At 49.8% G+C, this 9,867-nt stretch overlaps 1 protein-coding gene across 2 annotated transcripts in view; it reads right to left on the reverse strand.

Moving 5' to 3' along the window:
• Positions 1 to 9,204, reverse strand: part of STRA6 (signaling receptor and transporter of retinol STRA6) — a 47,493-nt gene extending 38,289 nt beyond the window's left edge. The window contains exon 1 of one of the 2 annotated variants that reach the window (XM_081138515.1): positions 9,090 to 9,204. Coding sequence is in view for 1 of the 2 variants with exons in the window: in XM_081138514.1 (XP_080994640.1) it covers positions 6,014 to 6,050 (37 nt within the window). In the remaining variant the exon portion in view is untranslated. Of the gene's footprint in view, positions 1 to 6,013; positions 6,071 to 9,089 lie in introns of those variants that run through there. The other variant, XM_081138514.1, reaches the window with a different exon arrangement.
• Between the last annotated feature and the right edge of the window lie 663 nt (positions 9,205 to 9,867).

Below are 9,867 nucleotides of genomic sequence, written 5' to 3' on the forward strand. Positions count from 1 at the left end.
GCCTCTGGGACTGTGGACTTTGAGGTGCTGGAGAGGGTTGGGTACTGAAGTCCCAGCGTGGAGTAGTGATGATCACATGACCACACTTGCCTGGGATCTGGAGGCCTAAGGTGCAGACCCATCCCTTCACTCACCTCTGATTTCTCTGTGCCTGCTTCCCGGTCTGTAGAAGGGATAATAATCCCAGCCCCTGCCCCTTGGGAGAGTCCTGTGAATTTACAGAATTGAGGATTCAGCTCTGAGCAGAGCCTGGGAGTGCGGTGGAGTGGGAGGAGTTGAAGGTGGGTCCTTGGGATGAGGATCTGAGGGCCCACAGGAGCCATAGGGGCTGACAGTGGTGTGGAGGCTAAAAGGAGCCATTGTAAGAAACAAAAAGGGGGCCTCCATGCTAATTACAGGTCCAGGCTCTTCCAGACAAAGCCAGCAGCCTCTGAGTAGCCATTCTTCTGGGGAAGAAAGAAGACTGGAGGTCCCCTTAAGGCCTTTCATGCTGGGGCTCCGGAAGGAAAGTGGCTTGGAAATCAGCACTGTTGTCTCCTCTGCCCACCCCATCTTGACTCCTTCTGTGGGAGCCAGGCCTCTGCCTGAAGATTAAACCTTTTGAAAACACAGAAGGCTGAACCAGGGAGGCAGCTGGGAGTGGAAGGAACCTTAGGAAGGGAGTAGGGATCTTTGGTCTTGCTCTGCTATTCTGAGCTCAGTTTTTCCATCTGTAAAATGGAAGTGCTATCCATCCCTGACCTGCTAAAATTCATTGAGGTTCCCACGTGGACTGAGGCCAGGCCAGGAGAAGCCTGAGTATTAGGAATTACTGACTCTGGCCTGCTGCTTACCGTCCCCCCACATGCCGCTGCCCTCTCTCCTGGCCACCAGGATGCATCTCTGAGTCCAAATATGGGTTAAAAGCCCAAATTTATCTTTATTTCTCACAAATGGAATCCAGATGAACCATTTTTATTCTTCACAAGCAGAAGCTGGATCCAGTTTATCCATTAAGTCATTTATCCTTTCACTCGTTCGTTCCTTTGTTCATTCATTCATTGTATAATGCTTTAATGGTCCCCCAAGCACCTACTTTGTGCCCTGCCCTGTCCTGGGCACATAGACATGACTCCGAAGGACGGTCAGTCAAGTGTGGGCAAGCCATCATTTGAAAAAGGAGAAAAAGGTGCAGAGTGTGCAGAGGAGGGAGTCACTAACCAGGTTCCAGAGAAGTAAGCTATTGGCTGGCTGGAGGTCGAGCAGGGTAACGCCAGGCGGGCCTGCAGTTTGGGTAGAGGACAAAGCACTCACAAAGGCAAGGGACCGCTGGGCCAGGGCGAGCACCACCCCCACGACATGATGCTGAGTGAAGTAAGCCAGTCATGAGGGGACAAACGGTGGGATTCCACTTATATGAGATGTCTAGAATAGTCACACTCATAGATGGACAACAGAATACTGGGGAAGGGTCTGGGGGATTGTTGTTTAATGGGTGTAGGGTTTTAGTGTACAAGATGAAGAGTTCTGGAACTTGGTTGCACAGCAATGTAAATATACTTAACACTACTGAATTGCACACTCAAAAATGGTTAAATGGTAAATTTTATGTTATATGTATCTTACCACAATTTTTTAAAAAGTAACCATACACACACACACACACACACACAAACGCACACAAAAAATGAGCCTGCCCCAGAAGCTAAGTACAGGAAAGGGGCCAATAATGGGAGGGGTGGGGGTCAGAAGTGTAGGACCCTCAAACCAAGCTAAGGCCAACCCAGTCACCTCAGATCCTTTGTAGAAGATTGGAGGGAGGGAAGGAAGCAAGGAAGGGAGAAGAGAGAAGTGCTGAGGTAAGAACAGTGTGTGCATGGGGCCTGCTTGCATGGTCACGGGGCCGGGTGCACTGTGCAGGGGCTGGACCTAAGGCAGAAGGGGCTGACTCCCACCTTACAAGATCTCTGAGTGCCCTGGCCAGGTAGCTCACTTGGTTAGAGCATTGTCTAGATACTCCAAGGTTGCAGGTTTGATCTCCAGTCAGGACACATACAAGAATCAACCAATGAATGCAACAAATCAATGTTTCTCTCTCTTTTCTCTCTCATCAATAAATCAAAAAAAAAACACACACACATCTCTGAGGGTTACTTCAAACATGGAAGGGAAGAAAGTTGCTCCTACTGAATCACTGAATCTCTAAGACCTTAGACCTAGCAGAGGCAACCCACAGGCAACCCACCTGACTCCAGGCTGGTGGGCCAGGCCCAGCTGTTGAAGTAAAGGTTTCCAGGCAGCCTCTGCCACCCACCCTCTCCCCCAATGGCCAGACTGTGGCTTTTCCCAATATGACTTACAGAGTTTCAGACTGCCAGAGCTGTGGGGAGACATCTACTTGACTCCCATCCATTGTACAGATGGGGCGACTGACATCCAAAGAAGGGAAGGGATCTTCACCTGCAAGTCAGGTGACTAGAACTCTGATCTTCTAAACCCTCTTTGCCTTGGCTTCTACTTGGGATACCTTAAACTAAATTGTAATCATTGCCGAGGAAGCCTACCACATATACTGGGGCCCTTAGCTGGGCTGGCCAATACCATCTTGAGACTGTTTATTTTTTACTTTATGAAAATGATGTATTCCTATTAAGGTGACTTCAAATAAATCTTTTGAATGAAATCTATGCTGTGCACTTTGGGGCCATCCTTCTACAATTTCAAAGTACAGAAGTCTCTAATAGAATAAATTTAATCTTTGAGCCATTCCAGGACAAGTCTAGCAGGGGGAAATGTAGATAGAATCTCTAAGTTCAGATCTTAGCTCTGTTTCTGAGATTCTCTCAGCCACAGATTCTTCATCTACAAAATGGGGATAATTATATCTACCTCACAGAGTCATGTAGAGTGCCTGGTACTCAATAGGTGCTCACTGAAGAGTATTATAAATGATCATGATGATGTGTTGGTTAATGATGAGAATGATGATGATGGAGGTGATGCTGGTGATGCTATTGATGGCAATGATGGTGGTGGTGGTGGTGGTGGTGGTAATGGTAAGATGGTGATGGTAGAGATAGTTTTTACTGAGGAGTGTTCAGAATCTCCCCTCTCCCATTGGCTATCTCCCAGGACCAGGGAGTACTGGTTCCAACTTGACAACTCTTTGGTGAGAAGTGCTGGGCATTCTGTAAAGTGAAGCTATGCTCTATACTGTGAGTTTTTATTAAGACTGTAAACTGGTTCCAGAAACAGGTGCTAAGGGCATGCTTCCAGGGAACAGACACTGTCCATCTTCCCTTGAGACACATGCTCTCTCCTATGAGTCAAGAACTCTTAGAAATGACTAGGCTGGTGAAGACAGGCTATGTCAGAAATGGGAAGGCCTGATTACCCTATACCTCAGTGTTCCCCACACCACTTCTCCTTGTCCCTGAGCCTGCTCTATATTTTTCCAGAGAACTTACTATCTCTAGCAGACATTATTTACTCATTTTCTATGTTTATTTTTGTATGTTTATCTCCACTAGAAGATAAGCTTTAGGATGGCAAGAATCTTTGACTCACTACAGTATTCCAAATGCCTAAAATAGTCCCTGACACACAGTAGATGCTCAATAAATATTTGTTGAATGAACAAATGTTAAAAGGGAGGGGTCAATGGCTGTCTTTGTTCCCCAGGACAGGCCCAGCTTCCTAGCTTGTTACTTGATTTCTCCTCAAACAAAACAGAAAGGAGGGAGTGTGGCCCAGAGCACCCAGTGTTTAGGCTTTCCTGACTGGGACTGTGGGCTGGAGGTGGCAGTGCTCAGCCCAGGGGTCAGTCCCTGACATGGCTATGGCCTTCAGAGGGCCTGAACCCTGGGTCACTGCATCTCTGCTGAACTAAGAGGATGAAAGTGAAGGTGAAGACCTTGGACCTGGAGTTCAAGGTCTTGAGTGTGGGGTTAATGAAGAGGGCAGATGAGCCCTGTGGCTGTCAGCTGAGAACCCCCTGCAGGCCAGTTCTGGGGCTGGAGTTCAGAAGTAGGTGAATGATGGGGACCTCTCCTTGCCTGATCTGCTGTCACTGATGTCATTGAGCATCACCCTCACCAAGAACGTTTGTCTTTACTTTGCACAAAGGTACAAAGTAAGGGTGGGGAGAGAAAGACCCTGCAACTCCTGCCCCAGCCCCTGCCAAGGATCCCAGGTCGCCTCAGAAGAGCTGGGAGGGGCTGGGGCAGAGCTCTAGATGGAATTCTGAAGTTCTGCCTGTGTGACCTGAAACAAATGCTGGCCCTCTGTGAACCCCTGCCTCCTTCAGTGTGACATAGGAACAGTAAAGCTGGTCACATAGGGTCAGGTGAGGAAGATATAAAAGGATTGATGAGAAATGACTTTTCGGATTTACAAGAGCTGAGTGCACAGCAGGTTTGGGGCCAGTCCTGACAGTGGCCAGCACACTGAGTAACATTAGAGCCAGCACCCTGAGAGCCAAGCCCTGAGCAACACTGGACTATAGGTATGGGGGGTAGACAAGAGAGGTTGAGGCAGGGCCGCAGCTTCAGGAAGTTTCCAGATCCTGTAGAAATTCCAAACTGGGGATAATTTAGTAATCTGAAAGGAGCAGAAGATCCATGCCTACTTAGACTGTGAGTCCATCTAGGCAGGCTTCCTGGAGGAGAAGGGATGTGAAAGAATGGGAAAACTAGGTCCCAGGCCTTTAGTTGGCCAGAAATCAGAGGCAGATTGAACTCTTCCATCAGGATGGTGCTAAGACCCAGTACCATCTCACAGACTAGGAGCACTCCCCTCCCTACTTCACCATGGGCTTGGACTGGCCATCAGTAAAGGGAGGAGCCGTGGGCAGGGCTGAGAGGGGGTTACCCGCAGGGAAATCTTAGCTAAGCCTGGTTTCAACTCCATGCCCAGACACTCAAGTTTCCTGAGGCCCTACTTGTCCTCCTCATCCCATGGGGAAGGCAGGGAGACCCCAGAGGCGCCTCTGAGCTCTAGGTTTCTGCAAGAACAATGGGCAGCTGTGGGTGGAGGCTCTGAGGCTGGGCAGGGCATCAGGCCAGGTGGCCCCATGGGTGGGGGAGGGCATCTTCCCCCACTGAACCTCTCAGCACAGGAGCACCAGGACCTGTACCGCGACTACAGCAACCTGGCTCTGCTCCAGGCCAGTGAGGACCCCATGGCTGCTGCCACTGCCGGGCGGGGACTGGCCTACAGTGTGGCATTCTATGTGCACAGGTCCTTTTAGCCTCCAGAGACTGACTGCTCTCTAGGGGCCAGCCAGCAAAGCCAGTGTCACCACGCCCAGAGCCCCAGCTGCCCAGGTTGCAGGTGGGTGTTTCCTGGGACCAAACTCAGGTTCTGGCATCACTGACTCCCCAGTTAGAAGACCCAGCCTCTCTGATAAGCCTGACTGTCCCCTCCCTCATTCATCTGCAGAGCAGCAGAACTTCCCAAGGCTGCTACATTCAGTTCTGGAGAACATGCCTTCTGAGGATGGACACAGGGAGTTCCAGTTTAAAGGGGGAGACAGAAATAGCGCAAGGGCCACACAAAGCAGGGACGCTGCTGGCTGGTGTTTCTTTTGACCAAAAGGTGAGTGTCCCTTGAGATCCTCAGTCCTCAGCTCAATCTCTTATGTTCTCACCAGGTATTGAGGGAGGCCCCAAATGGCCCTGAGACAAACATTTCTGTGCACCCACCCTCAAACCCATCCAGCTCCCACCACAACCATGAGAGAGTTGGCTCTGAACCAGGACTCTGGCAGCTTCAGGCCCAGGTAAGGGAGTTTTGTTCTTGACCAACTTGTAGGAGAGTTTCCCAGTATGGCTGCGTTCTGCAACCAGGTAATGTCTGTTGGGTCAGTATAAGTGGGATCAGGTAGAGCAAGTAGTAGCCCATTTTAAAGGTGGAGAAACAAAATCATCCCAAGGATGCTTGATCCCAGTTAATGCCAACAATATAACCTGTGGACCTTAGTGCACAACAGTGCATGGAATCCAAAGCCAGGTAAGTCTCTGAGCTGAAGTGTCACCTGGCTTGAAGACAGTTGGGCACAGTATGGGCATCATGTGGTCCTAGAAGAAACGTGCTGGAGAGCTCTGGTGGGGGATGTATGTGTTCAATTTTGGAGCCTAGGAAAGAGATTTTATTTGAGATGAATCATTCCTTTGTTCATTCATTCACTTATCCATTCATTCATCCATCAAATATTTGTTAAGAGCTCACTCTGTCAAACCCCACTTAGCGATGGCAATTCTGGGCTTTGGGGAGGGTATTCCAAGAAGAGGGACCAGAATAAGCTGACTGAGGAGAAAGAAGGGTTTTGGCTGGCTGCAGGAGAAAGAGCTGAGGTTGAAACCAAAAGTTTATAGCCAATGGTGGCTGGCTCTCCTGCAGTAGTACCTGTCTCCCAGCAGTGCATTGATCTGGGGCTGAAGTGGAGCCTGGGGTGGTGAGCTGAGTCAGGCTGGGAGAGGGAGGGTGAGTGGGAGACAGTGGAAGGAATCAGGGTACAGTGGCAAAAGAGTGAGGTGGATATTCAGTTCAGGAAGCAGTGGGGGACCACTGGAGGGGTTTGTACAGGAGAAAGACAAGATCTGAGTAGTTTAGACAGAGTGGCCTGGCAGCATGTGCCAGGAGAACTAGAAGGACTGGCCAGGGACCCAGGGACCAGCTTCTCTTGCCCAGGTCTCATCCTGTTCCTATATGCTATTGTGTTTCCTCAGACCACAAGCTCACTGACTTCAGGGCCTGTCCAAGAATTTGTCACAGGACTAGGTATGTAAAAGGCTTAGAGCTCAGAGAGAAGCGGTCCTCTACTCTCCAGGCCCTAGCATTCCCTGGCCACCTGGAGCCAGAGGCCTCGTAGACAGTGCTTTGCAGGCTACAGTTCTGAATGTGTATGAGGGAGGGGTGGGACTGCTTTAGGGAAGGGGGCTGAGAGATGGCTGAACCATCCTAGGCAGCTCTAATTTCTGTTATTTAATGCCATCATCTCCCTGCCATTCTCCCTCTTAAAGTGTCAGATGTCTGCTTCTAGCAAGACAAGAAAATGGCTTTAAGGGAGACAAAAATCACTTCCCTCCTGGGTGGGGGGAGGGGTGTCAGCAATCACAACTCTGCCAGCAGGGCCAGTAGCAGTGGGGGACTAACAATGGGGAGGGGACCTTTAGAGAAGAGCAGAGCTGCTGCTTTCAGCTCTGGTGGATTCACCCAGCTGTTCTACCTGAAGGCAGCCACCTTTCTGGGGTTTTGACTTGAACATTCAAAGACACAGCTGGAAGGACAGCAGCAAGACCAAGACCCCTCAGTGAGGGGTGGGGCCACACGTTGTCCTTCTGGCATGTGGCCAGCTCTCTGGGACAGTGGATATGACCTAGAACTGCTGGGACCCTTGAAACCACCCTCCCTCCCCTCTTTGTACATGGGAAAATGAAGACCAGGAGACAAAGACTTAACCCAGGCCAACTAAAGAGGAGGAAAGAGGCCCTGGCAGGGTAGCTCAGCTGGTTAGAGTCATCCCAATACACCAAGGCTGTGGGTTCGATCCGCCCCCATCAGGTAATGCATAAATAAGTGGAACAACAAATCTCTCTCTCTCTCTCCCTTCTTGCTCTCTCCAAAATCAATAAATTAAAAAAATAAAATAAAAATAAAGAGGAGAAAGGGAACTGAAAGGGGTGGTGGTGTTGAGAAGAAAAGACAATGAACAGGAAGGATGGAGAGGAGAGGAGCCAACTTCAGCCATATTTAATTCAAGGCCAGGAATAGCCTTCTGCGTTCCTGGTGCAGATGGACAGGCTCAAGGCCACCTCCAGGAAGCCTTCTCTGCACTGATATTTGTTCCTTCCAAACTATCCTGTGCTGTCTATATCAGGTATTTCAACTAGTGAATCTATTTAGTTTAGAACTTTATTTAGAACTTTATTATAAGCTCACAAGTTCTTCAACTTGGGTCATTTTTTAAACCAGAACTGCCGGTGGTTATGGGATGAGGGATGAGGTAAGGGTGGAGCAGCGGGCTGAGGGCAGGGGCTGAGGAAAGCAAGGATCCAGAATGAATAGGGAGCAGGAGGCAGGGCTCAGTGTGACTGACTTGAAATCTGAATCACTTACTTTGCTTCTTAGCCATGTCCTACAGGTTACATAGCCTTAAATGGCCACACCAATGCTGGTCACAGCCTACTCTAAATCCTGGAGATTCCACTGGTACAATCAATTCTCCCGAGCTAACATTATATGGACCCTGAACACCTACCCTTCTCCAGTTCCCAAGTTTCCTCCTTTTAAAAAATTTTTAAAAAATTGATTTTAGAGAGAGAGGAAGGGAGAGGGATAGAGAGATAGACACATTGAGGGGCTGCCTCCTGCATGCCCCCTACTGGGGATTGAGCCTACAACCTAGGCATGTGCCCTGACCAGGAATTGAACCAGTGACCTCTTGGTTCATGGGTCAATACCCAACCACGAAGCAACACTGGCCGGGCAAGTTTCCTCCTTTGTGTGTGTGTTGGGAGGTCAAGAGGAGCAGTGAAGGGCATATCCCCCATGAATATTTATTTCCAGCATGTACACTCACGGACTCCAAGATAAGATTACTCCCTCAGTCCCAGACACACAAATGGGGTTACTGGGGCACGCAGGCAGGAGCTACAGAGGGAGGCTTACCCTGTATAGGAGGAAACCAGCTCCAGGTTCTCTGCCAGCTGCACAGGGTGCTCAGTGGTTCCTTTACTTCCTTTTGGGCAGAGCTCCCCCAGATTAATCCAGTGCCCTGCTGCTGCCTCCTTCACCTCTTGGCAGGTTTAAGAACACAGGGCTGTCCCACCCCAGCACTCCAGAGGCCCACCTTCCCAGGGTGAGAGGGAGTTTATCTGACCAGAATGAGGGTGGCCTATCCAGTGCTGGGCAGAGTGGGTCCCTGAGGATGAAGGAAGCAGCAAGGTGCTGGCCAAAGTCTGGCTGCTGGCCAGCTGGGGTGACTCTCACTCAACTCTTTTAAGAGTGAATGAGGCCGCTTAGGATTTGGGGGTCAGGGAGGCCACAACAGCCTTGGGCCTGGAGCTGCAGGGCCTCAGGGGTCACATTCCACCTGGTACCTCACTCACCTCTCTAAGATATCCTGAAGGTTTAAGGACAACCTCCCACAAGCAGAGCTGTTTCAGAGGGAAACTGTGGCTTGGAAATTCACGGTGATGAAATTTCTGGAAACATGAGCTTAAAAATTTCTTGCTTGTAGCTCTGGGAGCCATCCTAGGAGCTCTTTCACCTTGGCGCAGAGTTCCCTCCCACACAGAGAAGCAAAGAAGGAAGAGGAGGAGGAGGGGAAGGAAGAGGGGGAGGAGGGGGAAGAGGAGGAGAAGGGGGGAGGAGGAGGGAGGAGGGGGAAGGAGGGAAAGGGAGGAGGAGGGGGAGGGGGGGCTCCTACCCCATTCCCTCTGGCATTTTCCTCTTCCAAACAATCACACTTTTGTTTCACTGAAAGGATTACATTCCCTGGAGCCTTTTAAATGGCACTTTTAAGGGTCTTTTTTATTCTTTCCATTTAAAACACCTTTTTTTTTTTTTTTTTTTTTTAACCCTGCAGGGGGAAAAAGGAGAAGAAAAAGCTTATAAAGCAATCACCAAACACTGAGCACAGGGCACTAAGACTGTGGATTCCAATTGTTGGCTTTGGCACCAACAAGCTGGGGGCTTTCATTACAGAGAAGTGGTAGAGAAAGGACCAGTCAACGGCTTGCCTAGCACCCCTCTGCCCTGTCCCTAAACCTCCATTTCTGTCTCTCTCCCTTTGTTCCCTCCCTCACTCCTCCATCCTCTCAGATTCTCTCCTGACTCAAGTCTGGCTGGAGCTCCCCGTCTGCACTCTTGCACTCTGCCAGTCCC

The sequence above is a fragment of the Miniopterus schreibersii genome (assembly GCF_964146895.1).
Source record: "Miniopterus schreibersii genome assembly, chromosome: 1".
Taxonomy (NCBI): Eukaryota; Metazoa; Chordata; class Mammalia; order Chiroptera; family Miniopteridae; genus Miniopterus; species Miniopterus schreibersii.